At 39.2% G+C, this 26971-nt stretch overlaps 1 protein-coding gene across 3 annotated transcripts; it reads left to right on the forward strand.

Annotated features, from left to right (window-relative positions):
- Nucleotides 1–26971, forward strand: IPMK (inositol polyphosphate multikinase). Of its 3 annotated transcripts, XR_010909498.1 has the most exons (7): nt 1–333; nt 9889–9974; nt 16852–16963; nt 18976–19148; nt 22775–22856; nt 24690–26063; nt 26202–26971. XR_010909498.1 is itself a non-coding variant. In XM_060768796.2 (6 exons), exons 1-6 carry the CDS (start codon nt 180–182, stop codon nt 25307–25309), a joined length of 1227 nt encoding a protein of 408 aa, XP_060624779.2. In that variant the 5' UTR covers nt 1–179; the 3' UTR covers nt 25310–26971. The 3 variants fall into 3 exon arrangements, 2 of the variants coding, with proteins under 2 accessions (XP_060624779.2, XP_060624780.2); XM_060768796.2 differs by having other exon boundaries at nt 24690–26971; XM_060768797.2 differs by having other exon boundaries at nt 2–333; nt 16852–16948; nt 24690–26971.

Below are 26971 nucleotides of genomic sequence, written 5' to 3' on the forward strand. Positions count from 1 at the left end.
GCGCACTGGCTCTCCCTCCCTCCTTCCCTCAGCGCCGCCTCGTCAGCCGAGCGAAGAGAAGGGAAGGGAAGGGAAAGGTGCGGGCGATGGAGCGGCGGGCCTGCTCGGGTGGTGGCCGCGGCGAGGAGCACGGCGGGCCGTGAAGGCCGCGGAGGAGGAGGAGGAGGCCGGCGGAGGAGATGGCCACCACCCAGGCCCCGCGCGGCGCCGAGCCTGGGGAGGCCGAACGGCTCTCGGAGGGCGACGAGGATGGAGGGACCGCCGGGCTCCTCAGCGGCTGCGTGCCCCTCTCCCACCAGGTGGCCGGGCACATGTATGGCAAGGACAAGGGCGGTGAGTGAGGGGACGGACCTTTCCTGCACTCCCCCCCCCCCCCCCCCGAGAAGTGTTGGTTCCTCCCGTCCTCGGCTTCTGAAAGGGACCAAGGCTGCTCCAAAGTCGCGGCGCGGGGGGAGACTTAGCATTGCATGACTCCCCTCCTCCTGCTTCTCCTCCTCATCTTTCTAGCCCTGGCCAAGTTTATTGGGGAATTCATTTGAAGGGTGGCTTATGCTGTTCCACACAGTTGTATAAAGCCCCCATTGAACTGGATTATATGGCAGTGTGGATTTACATAACTCAGGGCCCTTCCACACAGCCCTATATCCCAGAATAATAATAATAAATATAATCTATATAAATAAAAATGTAATGTGCGTTTATGGGATTAACATAACTCAAAAACCACTGGACAAATTGACACCAAATTTGGACACAATGCTCCTATCAGACCAGTGAGTATCCATCACCCCTAAAAACACACAAAAACCCAGCAGAACAGACTTAACTCCCCCCCCCCCCATAAACTCTATATACATATACACTCATATACATATACACATGCATACATACATACAGACACACACACACATATATATATATACACAAGTACATACAAATACACACATATACACATGCACACATACACACATATATATACACAAGCACACACATATACTCAATATGCATATCTCACTTCACTTAGGCGATCCCTCGCTTTCCGAGGATGATTGTCTTCCAATGTTCTTGTGGGTCCGTATGTGGCTGTGGAGCCCTATTCTTGCTCTGCATCTTCTTCCGCAGTAAGGGCATTGGTTTCCAGGTGGAAGGCAGTCCCGGTCGGGGTTGGCTTGACGCGCCTTCTTCTTGGCACGTTTCTCTTTTTCACCCTCCACTCGTGCCTCCTCAAATTCTGCAGCACTGCTTGTCACAGCTGACCTCCAGCTGGAGCGGTCAAGGGCCAGGGCTTCCCAGTTCTCAGTGTCTATTCCAGAGTTTTTAAGGTTGGCTTTGAGCCCATCTTTAAATCTCTTTTCCTGCCCACCAACATTCCGTTTTCCGTTCTTGAGTTCGGAGTAGAGCAACTGCTTTGGGAGACGGTGGTCGGGCATCCGAACAACATGGCCGGTCCAGCAGAGTTGGTGGCGGAGGACCATCGCTTCAATGCTGGTGGTCTTTGCTTCTTCCAGCACGCTGACGTTTGTCCGCTTGTCTTCCCAAGATATTTGCAGGATTTTCCGGAGGCAGCGCTGATGGAATCGTTCCAGGAGTTGCATGTGACGTCTGTAGACAGTCCACGTCTCACAGGCATAGAGCAGGGTTGGGAGGACAATAGCTTTATAAACAAGCACTTTGGTATCCCTACGGATATCCCTACACAAGCACACACATATACTAAATATGCATATACACATATAAACACAGAAATACACAAATATACACACACGTATACACACATATATACACACACATATACACATGCACACATACACACATATATATACACAAGCACACACATATACTCAATATACATATACACATATAAACACAAATATACACACACGTATACACACATATACACACACACATATGCACACACACATATACACCTATCTATTTATATCTATCTATATATGCAAACACACATATATACACAAATATATACACACACGCATAAACACATATATATACACACACAAAACGTATACACAGACTGGGCCACAGCAACGTGTGGCAGGGGACAGCTAGTCTATATAAATAAAAATGTAATGTGCGTTTGTGGGATTAACATAACTCAAAAACCACTGGACGAATTGCTGCCAAATTTGACCACAAGACTACTAACCCAAGGAGTGACCATCACTCAAAAAATTGGATTTGGCATTTGGGAGTTGTAGTTGCTGGGATTCATAGTACACCTACAATCAATGAGCATTCTGAACTCCACCAGTTATGGAATGGAACCAAACCTTTAAGGTAGGGGCTTTCCTAATCTCACCGGGCAATGAGTTCCAGAGTCGGGGAGCCACAGAAGAGAAGGTTCTCTCCCTTGTACCCACAAGGCAAGCCTGAGAAACTGGCAAGGGCGAAAGGAGGGCCTCCCCTGAAGATTGAAGAGCTCGGGCTGATTCATTGAGAGAGATATGGTCCTGGCACACAGGACTCCCATGACCAACAGAAACATTAGAAGGGTTTAGTGGGCATTGACCTTGAGTTTGGGAGTTGTAATTCATCTACATCCAGAGAGCACTGTGGACTCAAACAATGATGGATCTGGACCAAACTTGGCACGAATATTCCATATGCCTAAATATGAACACAGATGGAGTTTGAGGGAAATAGACCTTGACATTTGGGAGTTGTAGTTGAACTGGGGTCCCTTCCACACAGCCCTATATCCCAGAATATCAAGACAGAAAATCCCACATTATCTGAGTGTGGACTTAGGTAACCCAGTTCAAAGCAGATCTTGTGGGATTTTCTGCCTCGATATTCTGGGATATAGGGCTGTGTGAAAGGGCCCCCAGTTCAACGCAGATATTGCGGGTTATCTGCCTTGATATTCTGGGTTATATGGCCATGTGGAATGGCCCAAGGTCTTCCAGCACAACTCCATGGTCAACTTCTGACAAGTTAGTTATGGAATTATTATGGAAGATTTGCAAATGCCTAGAGGCAATGGTTCTCAGCCTGGGGTCCCCAGATGTTTTTGGCCTTCAACTCCCAGAAATCCTAACAGCTGGTAAAGTGGCTGAGATTTCTGGGAGTTGTAGGCCAAAAATACCTGGGGACCCCAGGTTGGGAACCACTGGCCTGAAGAATCTCTAGGGGCACTTCCACACAGCCATGGGCTCTTCCAGGGCCCTTCCACACGACCCTATATCCCAGAATATCAAGACAGAAATTCCCACATTATCTGCTTTGGACTGGGTTATCCGAGGGATTTCCTGCCTTGATATTCTGGGATATAGGGCTGTGCAGAAGGACCCTGGAAGAGCCCATGGCTGTGTGGAAGTGCCCCTAGAGACACTCTAGGCATTTGCACAGCTGTATAAACGGAAAGGGAGCTGGATTATATGGCACTGTGGCCTCATCCATCTGTAGCTCCCAGGATTGAGGTATGATAGTTAAAAGTGGTGCTAAACTGCACCACTTGAATGTTTATTTATATCCCACTTTTTCTCTCTATATGGAGACCCAGGGCCCTCCCACACAGCCATATAACCCATAATATCAAGGCGGATAATCCACAATATATGCTTTGAACTGGGTTATCTGATTCCACTCTGCCGTATAATCCAGTTCAATGTGGATTTTTTTTACAGTTGTTGGAAGAGTCCCCTGGTCGAAGCAGATATTGTGGGATTTTCTGCCTTGATATTCTGGATTATATAGCTGTGTGGAAGGATCCTCAGAAATATTATGAGTTTGCTTATCCCATTTCTGCCTGGCTCTTATCTCAGGGAACCCAGAGCCATTTCATTTTAACGTTTCAGCCACTCTGTTGGATTATGCTTGATGTCTTTGTGTGTGCTCATTTTTTCCATCTCTGGCCCCTTCTACACAGTTGTATAAAATCAAGATGATCTGCTTTGAATTGGATTATATGGCAGTCTGGACTCAGGGCCCTTCCACACAGCCATATAACCCAGAATATTAAGGTAGATAATCCACAATATCTGCCTTGAAATGAGCTTTCTGAATTCATACTGTCATATAACCTAGTTCAGAGCAGATGTGGGATTTTATACAACTCTGTGGAAGGGACCTGAGTCTACACTGCCCTATAGTCCAGTTCAAAGCAGATCACCTGGAATTTACATGGCCTCAGTGCTTCCAGGGTCCTTCAACACAGCCTTATATCCCAGAATATCTGCTTTGAACTGGGTTATCTGAGTCCACACTGCCATATATTCCAGGGATTGTGGGTTTTTCTGCCTTGATATTCTGGGATATAGGGCTGTGTGGAAGTTGTTTTTTTTTTCATACAACAGAGCAAGGGAATTTGGGAGTCTGGGTGGGTGGATATATCTTTTTAATCACAACAACAGCTGCCACAAACGTTCAGCAATTTTATGGGATAACCATTTTTGTCTTGTGTCTTGTCTTTCTTTCCGAGAGCCCAGAGTAATATTATTTTAATCTCAGAAATACTCTGTTAGATTAGATTTCGTGTGTGTGGTTATTTCTCTTCATCTTCAGTAATGCAGTGAAATAGGATAGAAGGTTTGATGATGATGTCGATGATACTTTTAATTCTAATTCAATAATATTCAGCCTTTCTTTCAAGAGTGACTAACTAACTCACCCCCTCCCAAAATGTTTAGCTCTGGGCATGTTTCTTTGTGAATGAATTCGACTGGTGGCTTAGAGGTGTTGTGTGATACGGGTTTTGACTTCAATTATTTCTGCCCCCACTCTCTTTCATGTTTACCCAGTGTTTCGTGCTTTCTCCCCCCCCCCCCCCCCCACCAGTGCTTCCAGTTGCATGTGTTTTCATATAGGAAGAGAGGGACCTTGGGGTGGGTAGGGATATCATTTTAACAAAACAACAGTTGTGACAAAAGTTCAGAAATTGTATGTGTTTGTCCCATTCGCATCTCTCATTTGTTATTGTACTTGTTTCTGACCTGCTTTTATCCCAGGACCGAGACCCAAAGTGGCAATTATTTCAGGGAACCCAGAGTGATTTCATTTTAACCTTGAAACCACCCTGTTACACTAGACTTGATGATTTTTTTTTGTCATGTCAGGAGTGACTTGAGAAAGTGCAAGTCGCTTCTGGTGTGAGAGAATTGGCCGTCTGCAAGGATGTTGCCCAGGGGACGCCTGGATGATTTGATTTTTTTTATCATCCTTGTGGGAGGCTTCTCTCATGTCCTCACATGAGGAGCTGGAGCTGATAGAGGGAGCTCATCCGCCTCTCCCTGGATTCGAACCTGCGACCTGTCGGTCTTCAGTCTTGCCGGCACAAGGGTTTAACCCACTGCACCACCAGGGGCTCCTTTTTTTTGTCGTGTCAGGAGCGACTTGAGGAACTGCAAGTCGCTTCTGGTGTGAGAGAATTGGCCGTCTGCAAGGACGTTGCCCAGGGGACGCCTGGATGATTTGATTTTTTTTATCATCCTTGTGGGAGGCTTCTCTCATGTCCCCATATGAGGAGCTGGAGCTGATAGAGGGAGCTCATCCACCTCTCCCCGGATTCGAACCTGCGACCTGTCGGTCTTCAGTCCTGCCGGCACAGGGGTTAAGCCACTGCGCCACCGGGGGCTCTGACTTGATGATTGCATGTATGTTCATTTCTCTTAATCTTCAGTCATCCAGTGAAGGGTTTGTTTTCTTTGAATTATTATTATTATTATTATTATTATTATTATTATATTCTAATTTAGCCTTTTGCTCAGTAATGGGATTCAGTGTATTAAAATCAATAAAAGGCAAAAGCAATAGAAGAATCAGTATTAAAATATAAATATGCAATTAATAAGCCATGAAACCATTTGTTAACATTATGTTGTAAAAACTACATTAAAACCCTTCAAAACTCATAAAAATATATGATTTTCACAGTGATTGTCACCCACTGCCCCTATTTTATAGAAATGGCAGTGTCTTGTTTTGCATAACAACATCTGGTTAAGTAATGTTCTTCAAAAATGTGAAAATGTTGCACTTCAAAAGTCTAACATTTAAAATCCTTGCAAAACTTGGATTTTATCCTTATGAAATGGTGCTTTACTGACTCTTTTTCTACACAGCCTTGTAGTTTACAGTAAATACTCATGTTTGGCATGTATTCATGGAGCAATACTAGATCAGGTAACATTTTCCTTCCTGGTAAACTCTTTAAAGTTGTTTCGCAGGATGGCTCCCATACCGTGCGTGCTGTTGTGCTTCTTTGTGGTTTTGGCCTTTTACAAATAGCATGACCTCTCTGCTCTTTTTCAGGACTGTGTGGGAGGCTCTGCATTTTCTTTTGACAATGTGCTATTACGTTAAATTCATGTGTATGAAGAGGAAGTTTGGAAACAAGGGAAGATTTTCCTTGTTTTGCCATATCCAAATAAAAACCAAACAATAAAAAATGCCTAGAGTTCTCTAGAGACCTTACTAGAGAACTTCAGAAATTTTTAATTGGATGAGTAGAGAGACCTTTTGTAAGAAGCAGAGAAACTTTAGGAAGAATACACAGACTGTTGCTTTGAATAAAAAAGAGGTTTGCTATTCATTTTGGAGTGATTTCATCACCATGCAGTGAGTGTTGTTTCCTTTGAGCCCAGTCTCCTTTATAGAAACTGGGCATGGGCAGTGGTTAAAGAAGGAAGAATTGGTGATGAATGACTGTAAGGAAGGACTTGGAGGAGATTACACCATTAAAGTTACTTTTTATTCCTTGTTGCATTCAAGAGGGCATTCAGTGTTCTATGACTGAAAGCTTATATAAATGTAGAACAGCAGTTCTCAAGATTCTGAGCCGGTTCTCAGTCGTGTCGTGTCTACATTTGCAGTTTTGACTTTTGCAGTTTGATTATTCACAGAGTTGATTAAAAATATCATTTCTGGGAATTTCTAGGTCCTTCAGCATGACTCTATGGCCCACTTCAATCATACTGGAGGACGTAGAGATTTCTAAGAGAACATTTCTCTATTAGCCTCTAGGTCCTCCATTGCGATTATATGTTCAGTTTCCAACGGAAATTGACTTTAGAGTTGCATTGGAAGGTCTAAATCAGGGGTCTACAAACTTTTTAAACAGAGGGCCAGGTCACAGTCTCTCAAACTGTTGGAGGGTCAGATTATAATTTGAAAAAACATGAATTAATTCCTATGCATACTGCAATATCTTCATAGTGCAAAAAAAAACAAACCCCACTTAAAAACCAATACAATAATTAAAATGAAGAACAATTTAAACAAATATAAACTTATTAGTATTTCAGTGGGAAGTGTGGACCTGCTTTTGGCTGATGAGATAGGATTGTTGTTGTTATGTGCTTTCAAGTCGTTTGAGACTTAGGTTGACCCTGAGCAAGGGCCGGGTAAATCATCTTGGAGGGCTGCATCTGGCCCCTGGGCCTTAGTTTGAGGACTGCTGGTCTAAATATTCCCAGAGAAGTGATCTCTGAGGTTTTTAAATGAATTTCTTCATTCATGTTTTTAATTTTATTGGGATCCTGTGTCCCTAATCCTAGCAACTGTGGAAGGCTGACTCTGTATGAGGCATGGGCGAACTAAGGCCTAGGGGCCGGATGTGGCCCCCTGGGCACTTTCCTCAGTTTGTCGTCATTTTCCCTGCCTCTTAACATTAGGACACGGTGGCCCACCATATCTTTATGCAAAAAGGATGGGGGAAGAAGGCATTCAGCAACTGTCTGGAGCACTCTCAGCCACCATATGTCTCACGCTCCTCCTAGCATATAGGCTGTGTGAGCAGCCCCGTCTTTATGTTGAGAGGATGGCCTGAGGAAGGCACGCAGCTGCTGACAGCCCTCCGGACCACTCTCGGTCATCACCTGCCTCACCATCTTTCCGGCATAATGCTGAGAGGATAGCCCGAAGATCGGGGCAGTCAGTGCATGTCTTGTTTTCCTCCTGGCATAAGAACCGGGCAAGCAGCCCCAACCTTATGCCAGGAGGACAACCAGAGGATGACCTAGGCCCTACCCCCCCTCCGAGTCCCATCCTCTCACAGACCCTCCCCCTCCTGGGCCTGTCCCACCCAGCACATGCCTGACCGCCCTCCCTCCAACCTAGATCAAAAGGCAAAAAGTACAGAGTTGCAATGCAGAAGCCCCTCTTTCTCCATAGGATGTTGTCATTGTGGTGGAAATGAAATATAGTTCTATATCTATAGTCGCCTGTTAAGGGCTGAAAAATGCGGTATAGAAATAAAGCAAATAAATAAATAAATAAATATATTGAATGGGGTCCATAGCTATTTTTAAGTAAGAGTCCTGAGATAAACGCAGCTGATAATTGTTATCATATCTTAAAACCAATGTTATGTGAGTGGGCTTGTTTTTATGCAATAGAAGTATACTTTGGCCTCTTCGATGTGCATCTCCCACTCCACAAGCTGCTTGGGTCTTTGAAGGATTCTGCAACTCATCTTCTTGAGTGAATTTCACAGTGGTTCTCAACCTGGGGTCCCCAGATGTTTTTGGCCTTCAACTCCCAGAAATCCCAGACAGTTTACCAGCTGTTAGGATTTCTGGGAGTTGTAGGCCAAAAGCATCCGGGGACCCCAGGTTGAGAACCACTGCAAGGAGTTTTAAAGAGATGCAAAGAGGAAAAGGGATTTGACTCAGCGGTGCCCATAAGTAGTTGTGTATTTCTACCACAACTTACATCTATTTGAGATCAGTTCATTACATTCTAGTCAGTTAAAGGCAGTGTAGTGACCTGCCAAGTGTTCAAAGATATTCTCTTTGAAATTTTACAAAACTTGCAATGCAGGAAAGTGAAAAACATTATTAAACTGTCACCTAGATAAGATTTATGCAAGCTTTTGAAAAGTGGGAAGCTGTTGAGCAAACTTAGGAAAGTTGTTAATTATTTTTTATTTTTAAAACATAGAATCACTTATATAGAAGCTGAGAATATTACTGTCTAGGAACGCAGAAGGAAGGCTTTTCATTGTCCTTGTTTAGTGAAAACAAAACCAGAAAACAAAGATGTAGTATGTTTATCTTTATTTATTTATGATCTGGTCCTAAACCAGGCTAACTGTAGTGTTTTAAAATGTATAGGGTTATACATTTTATATATGTATAACTAATAAGTCAAAATTCTAAATTGGATTGATGAGATCTTCTTGCACATCTTTAGATCAACCATGCTTAGCATCTCAGATGTGACAAAGAATTATTGCTGAAGCAGTAGTCTTTTAATGAATTTCTCTTTTGAGTTGCAAGGCCAATTAAGATCTAGGAATGTCATTTGCTGGATCAAAGCAAAGTACCTTGCACTGCAGTTTTCAAGATTGCAAGTCTTTGCAAATTGATTAGTTAAGTGACAATTAATTCACAAGTTACAAATTGTTTTTCTTTGATGTAGCATACCTGAGTCTTAGACAGCCTTAATTCACAGTAATATTGCTTTGTTAACATCACTAAATGGACTACTTCAGAATAACAGCAAGCTTTGGTGATAAAAATAGGCAGGTTTATTATGAAATAAACATCTTTTGTACAGTATTTGAAAAGTTTGTCCAGTTTATAAAATGGGCATTCAACGCAAGGGTTCCTAAACGTTCCACATTTGCAATTATGTTATTGTGGTATATTTCAATTTTCCCTGACTTCTACATACTCCTGGTTCACATGTGGTCAATATTTTATGAATGTGAAATCCTTGACGGTTGAATTTTCCTTTTTATGTGCTTCATTAAAAAAAAAAGCTTCATAACTCTTGTTTTCTTGAGTCATTTTTCATAATTGTGTATTCTGACATGCCAATTACTGCTCCTTGTGAAGGACTCAATAAGTGGTTAAAACTGTCAATATTTCGTAGTTTGAAGACTATATTCCTTATACTTTAAAAACATAAAATGTCTGTGTTTTACTCCAGGAATATTGCAGCATCCAGATGGCACAGTCCTCAAACAATTGCAACCTCCACCGCGAGGGCCCAGAGAACTAGAATTTTATAATAAGGTAAATGGTTTCTAATTTCATCCAAAAAATTGCACCTTCACTGTCAAAGGTGCTGCATGCCCTTACAATCTTGAGTTGACCCCTAAATTGCAAAATGCTATGTTGTTTTTCTTGTTCTGTCCTTGAGAATGGATTTAAAGCAAACAAACAGGAAAGGAAGATCACAGATGTTATTGGCCCCAAACTTAAAAACAAAACAAAAACTATTCCTGATAATAATCAAACATTGTAAAAGTGTATCATTATATATATTTCTTACCCACCTCTCCCTGTGGTTCAAGGCCGGGAACAACAGATTAAAATATGGCAACAAATAGATGTATAACATAGCTGAAACCACAAACACCAATTAAAATATATAGTCAATTAAAAGATCATATCAGTTTTTAAAGTATGCATATTAAAACAATCTATTCATAATTTAAAATTTACTCTTTAATTTCTTGCTGAGATATACCTATATATAAGCTAATAGTTGCAGATCAAAGACGATCTCTTATTTGTTTCTCACACCTACCCTGTCTAAATTTAGGGTGGGAACTGGAACTCATCCACGTCACATTGTGCCTGTGAAACAATTCATCAGTGTTGGAAGTAGAATGCAGATAGGTTCTAATCTTGGGAAGAGGTTTGAAAAAATTGAATTTCCTAAAATAGATAGTAATTTTTACCATAACAAGCACATTTGTAAGTCCTTTTCTGTAAGATAACGGCTGGTAAGCCATCTCATTAGGAGCTGAAGTTTTTGACCTCCTTTTGAAAATAGTACCATGTAGAGTGAGCAGTCAGGCTTTATTTCCTGGAGGATGGACTGGTTGGATCTTCTCGCAGTCCAAGGCACTCTCAGCACTTTCCTCCAACACCACAGCTCAAAAGCATCGATCTTCCTTCGCACAGCCTTCCCTAAGGTCCAGCTCTCACATCCGTAGGTGACTACAGGAAATACCATGGCTTTGACTAGGCGGATCTTTGTTGCCAGTCTGATGTCTCTACTCTTCACTATTTTATCGAGACTGGACATTGCTCTCCTCCCAAGAAAGGGAGGAGATACTAGAGACAAAGTTGAAGTACTTTGGCCACATCATGAGGAGACAGGAAAGCCTAGAGAAGACAATTATGTTGGGGAAAGTGGAAGGCAAAAGGAAGAGGGGCCGACCAAGGGCAAGATGGATGGATGGCATCCTTGAAGTGACTGGACTGACCTTGAGGGAGCTGCGGGGGTTAACGGCCGACAGGGAGCTCTGGCGTGGGCTGGTCCATGAGGTCACGAAGAGTCGGAGACGACTGAACGAATGAACAACAACAAACCATGTAGAGTGCTATGTTGTGGTCTAATCTGAATCTACAGTGGGATCCTAAAGGGAACTGGACTTTATTCTTTTTCTGATGTTGCTTTCACCCTCTACAATCAATATTTTCCTGCCCCAATCTGTTAGTCCTGGGAGTATAGTAAAATACACTTACACATCATGTATTTGTTTGGAGAGGGTGAACACTGTTTCTGTTACCATTGTAACTATTTTTTGTGCTGCATTCTATAATATTAAAATCTATAATCATTCTATAATATTAAAATCATAACGTAAATGATAAAGTTTATCAGACTGATTTAAAGACGAGACAAATACACAAACCTGGGATTTTATCAATTGGGACAAAAACGAAGATTAATAGTAAATTTTCAGTGTCAGTCTGCCAACTACTACTTTGCATACCTTCCACTCACTTCACTTCCCAAACACTACAGATTCCTGCCTTTAACGTAAAAAAATTAAAGTTAAAGGCAACATTGTTTTAGTTCTGGAACATGTATTTTTGAACTGATATTTACAGATTTAGGCTGATATTTTCATGCAGGTTTAGGATCAAGCAATAAACCATTTCCTTTTGTAAAGTTATCTACTTTGTGTGCAACGTGGTCTCATAATTGTAAAGGCATTAGCTGCTACCATTTGAAATTTTGTCATTATTTATAGCAATCAAACAATACCAAGCAAATTTCCTAGTAGACAAAATATTGCTTTATAATTTATTTGTTTCAGAGTCCTTCTCTGTTGTGCATGTCAGTTTAATATTGTTATTGATGTACCAATATTGTGTATTATGTTTTTATGGTTTTAAATTGTATACTGTTGACTATTGTATTTGGTATTTTGTTGTAAACCGCGTTGAGTCGCCAGCTAGGCTGAGAAACAGCGGTATACAAGTACAGCAAATAAATAAATAAATAAATAAATAAATAAATAAATATACAGTGCTTTGCAATATGAGTTTGTGATATACATCTTGGAATAGGAAGTTTCTGCTTACTGTTAAACTTTGACAACCCTACTCCCCAATGTAGAAATTAAATATTAAAATAATTTTGGAATCTAATTTGTCAGTTTATAAATCTGGGCTCATCATGTTCACACAGCAGCAGTATCTTGCTGTTGGGCAGCTTTCAGTCTTGTTTATTTCATTTCTATATTTTGCATGAATATGCCTCATGGCAATGTTGGCAAGAGCAGCAACTGCTTGATTAACCAGAGGGCTGTCAGGCATGGTTGTCTCTGAAGAAAGGAAACCTGGTTCCATGGAAAAAAGGAGTGGTACATTATACCTAATTAAAACCGATGTTATATATTTATGTGCTGTAATCCAAAGCAGACGATTAAAGGAAAAACCAACCCTGATGAGATAAGCTCTGCCAGTGTGCTCAGAACCAAAAAATACAAGACATTTAACACAGAGGAAGAGAAAATAAATGGAAGGAGAACACCACTTCCTTAAAGCAGAACTTTTAAGTGGAGTTCTGGCTAGTTTGATCGTCTTGTTTTCAGACCAGTTAGCAATTCTGGATCCTCTGGCCAGTGCGTGCAAATGTCGTTTTTGGCAGGGAAGGGAAAGCAGACACTCTATTACTCAGGGGTACCAGGATCCATTTCCCCCTTGGATCATCTTTCTATTAATTTTGATAGTTGTGTTGAAATGCATTTTTCTGAAATGGGTCACTAACCTTACATCAGATTATTACAGATGTTTGTAAACAAAGAACCAGCGCTGTAGGTGCTGGTTCTCTGATTGATGGAGGTGTTGGCTTGAACTCTTCCTTGGTTTGATGTTATGCCTCCAAGTTGACTTACTTTCCTTGGTAGAAACCAAGAGCTGGAGTAGTTCTTTCTGCTCTTTTACAGTGACAACCAATTTACTGTATATACTCGAGTATAAGTCTAGTTTTTCAGCCCCTTTTTTAGGTTGAAAAAGCTGCCCTCAGCTTTTACTCGAGTCAAAGTTATTTATTATTTTACTCTGTTATTACTATTATTTTTATTACATTTATTATTTTACTTTATTATTTATATTATTACATTTACATTATTTTACTCTTTTATTACATTTGTTTTACTCTATTTATTATTATTACATTTATTGTTTTAGTTTATTATTGTTGTTGTTACATTTATTATTTTACTCTATTGTTGGTATTATTACATTTGCATTATTTTACTATTATTTTATCACATTTATTTTACTCTATTTATTTTTATTATTATTGCATTTATTATTTTACTTTATTATTATTGGAAGGATACGTAAGCATATTTACACTGAAAAGGGTTAAAATAATGGTTTAATCAAAGTTGGTCACTCTTATTTTAAATTACAGTTTTATGTAAACATGGAAAAATATTTAACCTACTGTTTCCTCAATTAATGTAATTTTATTGGTATCTATTTTTATTTTGAAATTTACCAGTAGCTGCTGCATTGAGTATATACGGTAATTATTAATAAGGCACTAGGTTCTCTCTTCTGTTTTGTTAACTTGAAATCATGTAACACCTAAAACTTCTATGTGTGGGTTGTATCTATTATTATTTTATTCTTCCCATAATAGAGCTCATGGGGGTTAACAAAACATTTTAAAACAATAAATATTAAAAGCAACACAATAGCAAGAATAAAAGTATAAATATAGTATAGGCAAACTGCTTAAAGTTGTAATCAGAATAACAAAATACATTAAAGGACTATATACAAATCCTAGTGCAATATTAAAAGCATAACCTTTGTTAGTTTGAAAAAGCCTGATGGCAAAAAAAAAATGTTTTTACATAATAAGGAAAGAAAGAACAGGGCCATTATGGCCTATCGGGGTATATAAAAGCTGCAGTAGCTATAGATTTTCACACTGTTTTGTTTCAACAGCTCTATTGGCTGCTAACCTCTTTTTCAAAGTTCTCATTTTTACCAATAAAGCCCTATATAGGTCCAGATTATTAGAAGGATCATAACATCCTATATGAGCCCTTTAGTCCTTTTAAGATTATCTGGAGTCGTCCTTCTCTCTGTTCCACTACCTTCTTAGGTTTGTTGGGTGGTAACAAGGAACAGGGCCTTCTTGGGGGTGTCTCTCCCCTGCTCTTCCCAAGAACCCCAGTTAATAAGATGGCTGCAGTTTATGAGTACTTTCAAAGGCAGGTCTCATAGAACACATTACAGTAATCGAAACAGGACGTGACCAAGACATGTACCACTGTGCCAGATCCGACTTCTCCAGGAAGCTATTGCAAGGTTTGATTATATAAATAGTGTGAAGGAAAAGTTATTTGCAAACTGTCAATAGAACAAAAAATAATATTTTAGTAATATGAACGCCCTTCTTTAAAAGTGAGATTATGAAATTTGTTTTGACTCAGTTGGAGGATGGGTGTTATGTACCTCACACTAGCGTTGCCTAGGGTAACACTAGTTTGCACATGGAGAGATATGCAAATAGTTCATTGCTGTAACAGCTCTAGAACAGCTTGTGCTTATAAATGATTCCATTTCCTATTAAAGTTAAAAGCAGTCTACAGTTGTCCCATTTTGGGATCTTTTTTCTCCTGTTGTGATCTGACCCTATTTCTTCAATATAAGCCAGTCTATTACATCCGGTTTTTAGTTGTTGTTGTTGTTGCTGTTGCAAATTAACAACTGTATCGATTTCTGTGGCTTGAAGAAAAGTATGGAATGAATAAAAATAATTCATTTTGTTTGATAATCAAATAAAATGCTTAAGTTTTTTTCATGGTTTATAGCAGGGGTCCACAATTTTTTTAAACAGAGGGCCAGGCCACAGTCCCTCAAACTGTTGGAGGGCTGGATTATAATTTAAAAAAACATGAGTGAATTCCTATGCACACTGCACATATCTTATTAGTAGTGCAAAAAAACACTTTGAAACAATACAACAATTAAAATGAAGAACAATTTTAATAAATATAAGCTTATTAGTATTTCATTGGGAAGTGTGAACCTGCATTTGGCTGATGAGATAGGATTGTTGTTGTTGTTGTGTGCTTTCAAGTTGTTTCAGACTTAAGTTGACCCTGAGTGAGGGCCGGGTAAATGGCCTTGGAGGGCCATATCCGGCCCCCGGGCCTTAGTTTGAGGACTTCTGGTTTATAGTTTTGCCTGTCTTTGATCTTGATCTACTGGGCCTGAAGACATTTCTGTTGTGTATATAATAGAGAACAGTAATTTGCAAATCTAGTAACCCAGTTTTATGATGGTGTCCCAATTATACTAAAAAGGAAATTAGAAATAGGACTATCATTCTATCTCTGAGAAGTTTATGCTTAACATTCTGCCTTTGCTGATATTGGCAGCTGATGGTCTAGGTCACAAAAATGATAGAATTTGGTGTTCTTTTAAATTAGTCCTAGTGTTGAACTAAGTATGAAAAGGGTTATGGATTTTCTTGCATTCTTGAATAGTACTATGTTTTTTATGTGTGATTTTGCTGAAAGCCTGTTTTTGCAAAACAACAGAAGCAAAACCGAGTTCATTATAATTTCAAACCTGAGACTCAGTGTCAAGTGAAGAACTGTGCAAAATAATGGCATCACTCCAATATATAATGTTAACAAATGTATTCAGCAAGAAAACAGTTTGCTTCCTAGTCCCCCCCCCCCCACTAATAAGATCCTTGATTGGGAAGCATATTCAAATAGTGATCAATCTTGTTTATGCATTATTGATAGGCTGTATTAGGAAATCATATGTTTACCCATTTTTACCTTCAAACAGATTTTCAGTTTTCTTAATATGTTATTATATTTTTCTGAAAACTCCTTAGGGATGAATATAACGAATACATCATAAAACATGCTGCTCACACTCTATTTCACACAAACTTTAGATCAGGGGTCCTCGAACTAAGGTCCAGGGGGTGGATACGTCCCTGCAAAGTAATTTATCCGGCCCTTGCTTAGGGTCAACCTAAGTCTGAAATGACTTGAACGCACACAACAACAACAACAATCCTCATCAGCCAAAAGCAGGCCCACACTTCCCATTGAAATACTAATAAGTTTATATTTGTTAAAATTGTTCTTCATTTTTATTATTGTATTGTTTTAAAGTGGTTTTTTTGCACTACAAATAAGATATGTGCAGTGTGCATAGGAATTCATTCATTTTTTTTTCAAAATATAATCTGGCCCTCCAACAGTTTGAGGGATTGTGACCTGGCCCTCTGTTTAAAAAGTTTGAGGACCCCTGCTTTAGATGATACTTAGTAGACTTTTATTATAGTGTGTCTGCCTCCTGCCAGGATGCTGGTGTGTCACGTTAACACATTCTATGGAGGTCCCCTAAGAATTCACATGCGTTTAGTTCTGTTTTTGAATCTAGTCTCATTTTTATAGTAATACCCCATTATTAATAAGAATGATCTGCGAAACACTGAAACTGTTCAAACCCATCATTTTGATACCTTTTGTACAGGCTGTAATGCATCCTTCACCTTCCCTGTTTGACTGTAAGAGCACAAAAGTTTTGAATACTTTTAGTTTTCATAACAAGGAAGGTGGATTTAAAAAATCAAATGTTTCTTATCTTTTTATTTTAGGTGTATGCTCCTACCTGTGGAGATTCTGTGTTTCTAGAACTCCGAAAATTTTTGCCAAAATATTATGGAACCTGGTCACCACCTACTGCACCCAATGGTACTAATGCTAAACGTACGATGTACTAGCCACTAATTTTGTTGTAATATTTGTGAAGGTTTTCTGGGAGTGTCAGGGACAGAGCGTTTTGAAACAGTGAGATAAGATATTATCATTTGGGACATCATGAAACGATATATTGGTGTGCTATAATGGAAAAACTAGTGTAAATAAGGGCAGTTTTTTGCCAGCTAAACTGATTCATCTGTAAGATTGAAGTTAGTATATTTAAATGTAGTTATCTTTTGTAATACAGCATGCAGCTGACTCAGCTGTTCATTGTAGCAAGGGTACCATTATGACATAATTTCATAAATGTAATCAAGTGATGGTGCTGGTATAAATCAAGCATAATCTGTGATAATGTGCTGTTGAAAGCTTTCATGGAGGAATCACTGGGTTGCTGTGATTTTTCTGGGACGTATGGCCGTGTTCCAGAAGCATTCTATTCTGACGTTTCGCCCCAATCTATGGCAGGCATGCTCAGAGATTGTTAGGTCTGTTAGAAACTAGGCAAGTGACGTTTATATATCTGTGAAATGTCCAGGGTGGGAGAAAGAACTATTGTCTGCTTGAATTCCTCTAGGCAGGAAGCAACCAGTCTTTGAAGCTGCAAGGCCATTCAGTGCTAATCAAGGTGGCCAGTTGCAACATTCACACTTGCCTCAAGCAGACAAGGGTTCTTTCTTCCACCTTGGACATTCCAGAGAAATATAAACCTCACTTGCCTAGTTTTCAGCAGACCTCACAACCTCTGAGGATGCCTGCCATAGATGCAGGTGAAACATCAGGACAGAATGCTTCTGGAACATGGCCATGCAGCCCAGAAACTTTACAGCTACACATAATCCGTGATAATCACAAATAAAGCTGTATTGTTTATAGCTTTGTCAAATCTTTTTTTGCCTTTTATGTGGGTTGATATATTTGGATAGAGACAAAATGAAATTGGCAGAGGATAATCCTTGAGAGCTGTGGCTTGTATAGGATGCATTAAGGTGCTATATATGACCAGTTCTCTTAAAAACATTTTTTTTCTTGCTTCTATGCTTTCTGGCAAAATTAACTACATTTGCATGAATATAGAGAGAGTTTTGTGCAGTTTTTGTTTTGTTCACTCACTGAATCATATCTGCTTTCATAGGTGCTTCATTAAAATGGAGCTGTTTAAAAAACTTACTTTAGATTATTATGTTTTAAATCTTAAATTTTACTAAAGTTTCTAATCTGCAATTTTGATATGCAGATTCTGCTTGCCATTGTGAAAGTATTCACCTCTTCTAAACACGATAATGCTTTTGTGATTAAGATCAAAAACTCTTCTCAAATATGAATCCCAATTGCCCATCACATAATGGTCTTAATCATGTTTACAGGTTGTGCCTATGTTGGCTTTGGTTGAAGTTAATGTTAACCAGGGTTCGAACCAACTTTCAAAAGCCTTATTAAGAGGAAATATATAAATATTAACCATGTTTAAGGTTGATTCATATGGCTAAGGCCTTTGGAGAAAAGAAATACAATGAGAAACTAAAAAATATGCCATGTAATGTATCACTGTGGACATTTGGTTGCCCTTTGCAAGGCAAATAACAAGAGTTAGATGGATCATTGCTATATAACAGCATGTAGATGGGTAAAGCCTATAACTAAGGAATGGATACTAACACTTCCGCTGAACTGTATCCCAGTTCTTCTGCCATATCTGTTCCTACAACACCCTTCAATAGGAAAGGAGTAGCCTTTTCAGTCTTGGAATTTTTGCCTAGAATTAACACTCTCTGGTTCACTTACCCTTTGACATTTTTAAGCATGCATTCAAATTAGCATTAGCATTGTCCACTTTCGCAAGATATCAGTTAACATTTTGCCATTCTCAAGCATACAACAGTATTCCAAAGAGTTGCTTGTGAACTGCTACTTAATCTTCACTGCTTGTGTTAACTTGTTATTAACTTCCAGTGACCTTTAATGTGTGGATTGATTAGTTTATGCCATTGATCTGTTTTATTCTGAATTATTAACAGACCTGTACCTGAAACTGGAAGATGTGACACACAGGTTTAAAAAGCCATGTATAATGGATGTAAAAATAGGTCAGAAAAGCTATGATCCATATGCCTCAGCTGAGAAGATTAAGCAACAGGTCAGCAAGTATCCACTAATGGAAGAGATTGGGTTCTTGGTGCTTGGCATGAGGGTAAGACTTCATTCTTCTTTGGATTTTAATTCAGCGGATACTCTTCAATAGATGCAAAACAATGAAGCCTTTTTCCCTGTGAAGAGAATTTGGAGGTCTATTACATGTTTACAAATCTTTTGTCTTGCACCATTCCCTGTGATTGAATTGTAGCTGACTGCATTCACAGTTTCTTCAAAACACAGAGGTACGGATGTATAGATCCCAATCCTGTACTTGACTTGCATTAAGACAAAGTTTATTTATTTATTTACTATGCTTCTATACCACCATTCTCAGCCCAAGGGCAACTCATGGCGGTTTACAAAATGGCACAATTCGATGCCCACAGCAGTACAAAGACAATTAAACATTAAAAACATTTAACATAGGTAAAATTAATTACAAATAACATCAATAAAACATAATAAAAAACCATAGGTCCTCCACATTTCATTACCAATCATTATCCAGTCGCATCAAACTGTTCCAAGATCACCATAGGCCAGAAATGACTTGAAGGCAACAAGAACACAAAGAAGTGCTAGAAGTACAGTTTGATTCTGGAAAGTGCATTGTTTGCCTGTGAAAGGTACATATCATAATATGGCCTGAAATGTTGTCCAGGCTGTACAATCTCCTTGTAGGTTTTCATTATACTGGATCAGTCTGTTGATCAACGTTGCTATCTTTTCTGGCTAGTAATCATTCTTTTGGGCCATGGACATCCCTTTTACTGGAAAATAATAAGACTGAACCTCTGATTCTACACATTCAGCTTGTATTGTCCTCTTCATGCACAATGGTACAACTGTTTGACCTGTAAACAAAACCTCTGGCCTGCTGTCAACAACACAGTTGCTGTTTACAGTCAACTGTTCTGTTTCCTTAGGAATTTACCTGACACCTGTTCTTTGTTGGAAGTTAAATCAAGTATACTTGTGTTGACTCAACCTAATGTTATAGGGACCTCAGTGAAGCTGAAATTATTTTAACTTACTATCTTGTCTGCACTCGTTTGCTTCAAGTATTTTATACTGTAACAGTCTTCGAGAGCATCCTGTTAGTGAAGCTCTAATTGACTTATTCTGGTTCATTAATCATGTGAAGGATTTGCGTTTAAATTTATAAACTGGATTCTTATTCAAAACCTAAGCAATTACCCATTGAGGCAGTAAATTATGTTCTTGAGCCAAGTAGAAAAAATATACAGGATGCCCGTAAATTGTATTGTTGAAGGCTTTCATGGCCGGAATCATTGAGTTGTTACAGGTTTTTCAGGCTGTATGGCCATGTTCTACAGTCTGACGTTTCGCCTGCATCTGTGGCAAGCATCTTCAGCGATTGTGAGGTTTGTTGGAAACTGGAAAATTGGGTTTATGTGTCTGTAGAAGGTCTAGGGTGGGAGAAAGAATTCTTGTCTGTTGGAGCTAGGTATGAATGTTTCAATTGGCCACCTTGATTAGCATTTGATGGCCTGACAGTTTTTAGGTGTGGCTTGTTACTGCCTGGGAAATTTCCTTGTTGAGAGGTGACCAAGTGTTCCTGATTGTTTCCTGACTGCAGTTTCCCTATGTTTGAGTTTTAGTACTGGTAGCCAGATTTTGTTCATTTTCATGGTTTCTTCCTTTCTGTTGAAATTGTCCACATGCCTGTGGATTTCATTGGCTTCTCTGTGTAGCTTGACACGGTGGTTGTTAGAGTGGTCCAGCATTTCTGTGTTCTCAAATAATATGCTGTGTCCAGGTTGATTCATCAGGTGCTCTGCTATGGCTCACTTCTCAGTAACAAAGCAAATCAGGCATTTAATAGCAGCTAATGCCAACTTCAGTGCCCAGGTGGGAATAAGGAAGGCAATAGGATTCACTTCCTAAAGTGGAGACTTGTATGCAATAAATAAGATTACTGCTCAGACTAAGAAAAAAAGGCAATCAGCAGATTAAGCTATCTACTGAACAAAATAAAAGGTAAATAATAGGGCAGTGTTTCTCAACTTAGGGGTTGGGACCCCTAGGGGGGTCGCGAGCAGGTGTCAGAGGAGTCGCCAAAGACCACCAAAAAACACTGTATTTTCTGTTGGTCATGAGGGTTCCGTGTGGGAAGTTTGGCCCAATTCTATCGTTGGTGTGGTTCAGTGTGCTCTTTGATTGTAGGTGAACTATAAATCCGCAAACTCCACCAGTGTTCACATTTGGGCATATTGAGTATTTGTGCCAAGTTTGGTCCAGATCCATCATTGTTTGAGTCCACAGTGCTCTCTGGGTGTAGGTGAATTACAACTCCCAAACTCAAGGTCAATGCCCACCAAACCCTTCCAGTATTTTCTGTTGGTCATGGGAGTTCTGTGTGCTACGTTTGGTTCAATTCCATCATTGGTGGAGTTCAGAATGTTCTTTGATTGTAGGTGAACTATAAATCCCAGCAACTACAACTTCCAAAAGACAAAATCCCCCATCCCACTCCACAAGTATTCAAATGTGGGCGTATTGTGTATTTGTGCCAAATTTGGTCTAGTGAATGAAAATACGTCCTGCATATCAGGAGCAAGATTACAGTTGTGAAGTAGCAACGATAATAATGTTATGGTTGGGGGTCACCACAACATGAGGAACTGTATTAAGGGGTCGAGGCATTTGGAAGGTTGGAAACCATTGGTTTAGAGAGACCAAGCTCAATCATTCAGTCCCTCACTGTAGATTTCAGCAATTTCTATTAACTCAAACTTGCTAGAAAACAAGGAGATGCAAGAGGTAAATGATGTTGTAATTTCAGTTCAGCAGAGTGTTATTTGAATTCATGTACTAGATTTCATGTTCGAAGTTACATTAAGTTGAGCCTAACCTTCCCCTTCCACAGCAGCCTTTTCTTTAAATGCTCATTTTCATTTCCCACAATTACGTTGGATGCCTGGCACTTGGAATCAGTCCAAAGTGATTTGTTTTAGAATGAATCTGTGCTTGATAACAATATGGTCTCAATCAACTTCAAAATTTGGTTGAGTTGGTTGTAGAGCATGATATGAATAATGGTGTGCATTTGTATTGATACTTACATGCTTTACATATTGATTCAGTCTATATCATTATGTTCTCTGACACAAGCCATGTTTTGTTCCGACTTTGGCTTGTAAGCAAACTAGTTTGAATTCAAGTTTATGTAGTAGTTTGTTGTAGATTTAATCTGCTTTATGTTTATGCTTTATGAGGCCACCTTGAGTCCCCTCTGGGGTGAGAAGGATGGGTACAAATATAGTAAATAAATAAATTATGGCTCACTTTCTCATTCTTAACAGTCTATAGGTCATTTGATTCCAGATTTACTAAATTATTGACATCTTTATTGCTAGTCTCACTGATTCCAATGTTTGTGTTGGACAAAAACCAGCAAAAGTAATGCAAATGTGGATTTACCCCTCTCCCCCACAATTTAGTGTTTTCACATACAATTTTGCAAGCTGATCTTTTTGACCTAAACTTAGAAGTCTAGATGAATTTGTTTCATGGAATTGTCTTAAATTTAGATGCAAGAAGCATTTTGAAGAAAAGCTTTCTTATGCATGCAAAGTATTATACTGAAAATTACCATAGACATAGCAACTTTCAAGAAACGAGGCAGATAAATATATATTTTTGTCTTATGTTTTTAAGGTGTACCACGTCCATTCTGACAGCTACGAGACACAGAACCAGCATTACGGAAGAGGCTTAACAAAAGAGACAATAAAAGATGGTAATGTCTGCGTCGAGATTGTCTGCTCATAGACTAATCTAGGCCTTCATTTACAAGAGTAGCCGGGCTGGAGTTTGGGAACTACATATAGTGCTCCTCGTAATTAAGGAAAATAAAGTACAATAAAACCAGCCTCCTATATTTAGGATTCAAAAGCAAGAGAGAAATGGCATCCATTTGATTAGAGATCAAGAATGGGGAGACGAAATCGTGCCTATTCAAAAAGACGGCAGCATTAATAATTGAAATAGGAAAATTTGATACAGGGCTCCCTGTTCTAGTGTGATGAATAATATATATGTGCATGTGTTTGTCTGTGTAATTATGTGGAAACAGAAAATATGGGTATAAAGTTGACCATTGACTTTATGCGTTGACAGTTGAATGCTATTTTCAGTCATTATTTAAACAACACTAATACATTTTCATGCACAGGTTGACCTCATATAAGTTGAGGGCAGGCTGGAGGTCAGTATTGTGGATTTGAATGTGACCTATGGATAAATTGGAGGTCATTCCCCAGAAAAGGGAAGCACCAATGCCACATCAGGAGGTCAGCTGTCCCTGGTTTCTGCTGCCATTTTCCTGGCCAGGAATTCAAAAGAGGCCAGAAGTGGTGCCACAGCAGAGAGAGTAGATGGGGTCAGTGTTTCTCCTAGCTTATCCTGGGATGGACTAAGCTCTTGTCTTTTGCCACTCTACTCAGACAAGGGGGTAGTTCTTTTTTAAAAGAGTTATGGTACAGTTCTCAATTTGACCTGTGGATAAGGCTTTTTAGGTGGATCTTTTTAACTAAAATTTATAGATTTGTACTGAGTATATAAGGTAGCTCTACCTCTAATATCCATGTATTGTCCTGAGGCAAATATTGAACTCCAGGGATTTGCTTAAAAGCACATCAGAGGCTGAATTTAAAGTGCACAGATTACAATACAATGGAGGAAAAACCCACGAGGATAAAGTGTCTGAAGGATAGATTCAAGTAGACATATTTCATTCCTTTATTCACATTTTGACAGATATGACAGGGAGGAGGTCATGTGCCAACTAAGTATCATGCAGATTGTCTGGCCGGATGTCAGGTTAACTCAGATTTTAGAAGGTGGGTTGCTGGAATCAGATGGGTGTTGGAGATCAGTTGCTCAAACTTCCTTGCAGTTTTACCTTAACATTTTTTGCAATTAATATTTTGAGGACTCTGAGCTAAATAATGACGTGTAATACTAAATGACATTGCATTACTGAAATCTCCAAATCTGGATCCCTAAATATTGGCCCACAAGACCCACAAGCCATTGCCTCGCTAGGGGTTCTGGAAGTGAAAATTGCAGTTTTTCCTTAATATTTTATGCAATTAATATTTTGAGGAGTTTGAGCTAAATAATGAAGTGTAATACTAAATGACATTGCATTACTGAAATTGCCAAATCTGGCTCCCTAAATATTGGCCCACAAGACCCTGTATTCCTAACCATTGCCTCGCTAGGGATTCTGGAAGTGAAAATTGCATTTTTTTCCTTTACATTTTTTGCCATTAATATTTTGAGGAGTCTGAGCTAAATAATGAAGTGTAATACTAAATGACATTGCATTACTGAAATCTCCAAATCTGGATCCCTAAATATTGGCCCACAAGACCCTGTATTCCTACCCATTGCCTTGCTAGGGGCTCTGGAAGTGAAAATTGGTTAACACTGGGAAACCCAAGGTTGGCAATGACAGCTGTAAAACATATCTCTTAAATTGTTATTTGTGTGTGTGTATTAAATGAATAGGCCTTTATTTGATATTTTCTGTTTTTGATGACTGACTGCACAAGTTTCTTTTTTGTAGGTGTGGCTCGTTTTTTCTTTAATGGATATGTCCTGAGAAAAGATGCGATAGCTGCCAGTATTCAGAAGATTAGAGAAATCTTGCAGTGGTTTGAGAGCCAGAAGCAGCTTAATTTTTATGCAAGTTCCTTACTATTTGTCTATGATGGCTTGTCTTCAGTGACAACTACATGGCTAAGTACTGGCACTCTGGTCGAAAAGAGAAGAGCCTCCAATGGGCAAGTCCCAAGCGGTGACACACTGGAATATAACAACAACATCCATGTAATCAAGAATACAGAAAATGGAAAGGTGGAGACCACTGTGGGCAAAGGCTTCTCTAAAATGTATGCACTTCGGAAAAGGCACCAGAGTCAAATTTCGCTAAAAGTTGAAACTATGGAACCAGACAATACATGGAAGAGCAGTGCTTGCTTTTCACAGAAACATCTGAATGGAAATGTTATACCTCAGCTGGAAAAGGTTTTCTGCCACATGCCCACTACGCTGCCAGAAAGTGCAGAAGTAGAAATCAGGATGATAGATTTTGCGCACGTTTTCCCCAGCAATGCACGAGATGAGGGCTACATTCATGGTCTGAAGAACTTAATTACCGTCCTTCAAAATATTTTGGATACCTAAAGTTTTTTTGCAAGTATTTCTATTGGGGCCAATTACAGTGAAAAGCAACAACATTTCTGCACTTGTGATCCTGTTATATGTTGGTTTGTATTGTACTACATTTTACGTGTCTTTGTATTTTTGGTAGAATGATCAAGTATTTTATAATCTTACTCAGGAAAACTATTCTGTAGTTTAGTAAAAATCAAAGAGAAAAGCTAATGAGATTAACTGGCAGTTGTAGGGATTTACACTCAGTAACTAAAGCTTACCTGAAATTGGGGGAATTTGTCAGGTAAAATCATTGGGCTTTCTTATATCCTTAAATGTTTTCCCTTAATCAGAGTCCGTTCATGCAGCCAGAACACTGAGCTATATTTCTAATGGGTTGTTGGAAGAATATTAAGGTATTATCCTTGAGTGTTTACTACATCTTTAAAACTGGAGTTAATTACGTTTCTGAGGGATAAGTCCTTAAAATCTATATTTCAATTGAACCAGCCTTAAAAAACAAAGAACAAAAAACAAGATGCAGCCATACTGCTACATTGTTAATAGTGATTAGAGATGTTCATTTTCCATGACTAAATTTAAAGTATATTCTTGCAGTAAAATAAGTTGGTGCTATTTATTTTTTCCTCAAAAATGGTAAAATAGGTATTGGTTCTGCAGTTTTGAAAGGTTTGTGTCCCTGAGGTCCTCTTCAGTCTATAATATTAAGCTGTAGGCAGCTTTCAACGCTGTTAAGAAGCAGTAAAAGTAGATACACAAATGAGTTCAGAGAATCTAAAGTGGTGGTTCTCAACCTGTGGGTCCTCAGATGTTTTAGCCTTCAGCTCCCAGAAATCCTAACAGCTGGTAAACTGGCTGGGATTTCTGGGAGTTGTAGGCCAAAACACCCGGAGACCCACAGGTTGAGAACCACTGATCTAAAGCCATTTATTCAAGTAAGATAGCACTTTCGCCATTTTTGGTGTGTTGTTGTTTAGGGTTGAATCCAGATTTGTCTCTCCAAACATGGAAATAGTCCCTGTTTTCAGAGAGCACCATGATCCAGCAGATGTTTCCCACTAGAAAAAATGGAATGTGGCCACAATAGTCAACCATTTCTCCTCCTTCTTGCAGCACAAGGGATTATGCTAGAAACATGGTAGAGGGGATAATCAATGAAATTGCTGACCTACTCCATTTCTCTAGCACCAGCAGAACTTCATTGCATGTGAGGCTGGATTCAACCCAAAGTGAACAGATGGAAGTGATATTTCCAATGCATAATATCTCATGCCATTGCTATAATTAATTCAAGAGGAGGCAATTGGAGAGAATATTTAAGAAGATGGGTGATTTTTCCATTTGCATCTTGCCTCTGTTGTCAGATCCATCCATTTTTTCTACTAAATTGCCTATGTAGAAAAATGACCACAATGTTATCTCATTTTTGTAGGTGGATTACAATTTTTCCAGATCTCATGAGGCTGCATTTGGAGCTACTTGAGGCATAGCACCAAACTGTGATAGGGACAAGTGGGTGCCAGCTTTTGAATTATTTTTGAAAAATACATTTTACGTATGCCCTCTTTTGTATGGGACAAGAGAAAGAGTAAAGTGTATTGTTGAAGGCTTTCATGGCCGGAATCACTGGGTTGTTGTAGGTTTTTTCAGGCTATATGTTCTAGAGGCATT

The sequence above is a fragment of the Anolis sagrei genome, chromosome 3 (genome assembly GCF_037176765.1).
Source record: "Anolis sagrei isolate rAnoSag1 chromosome 3, rAnoSag1.mat, whole genome shotgun sequence".
In the NCBI taxonomy this organism is placed as follows: domain Eukaryota; kingdom Metazoa; phylum Chordata; class Lepidosauria; order Squamata; family Dactyloidae; genus Anolis; species Anolis sagrei.

What these genes read in the sequence shown, in the direction of transcription:
- IPMK (XM_060768796.2), top strand. Translation starts at nt 180, where the DNA reads ATGGCCACCACCCAGGCCCCGCGCGGCGCCGAGCCTGGGGAGGCCGAA. An exon ending in GTATGGCAAGGACAAGGGCG is followed by an intron (nt 334 to 9,888) that starts GTGAGTGAGGGG and finishes GTTTTACTCCAG; the next exon opens with GAATATTGCAGCATCCAGAT. An exon ending in CAATGGTACTAATGCTAAAC is followed by an intron (nt 16,964 to 18,975) that starts GTACGATGTACT and finishes AATTATTAACAG; the next exon opens with ACCTGTACCTGAAACTGGAA.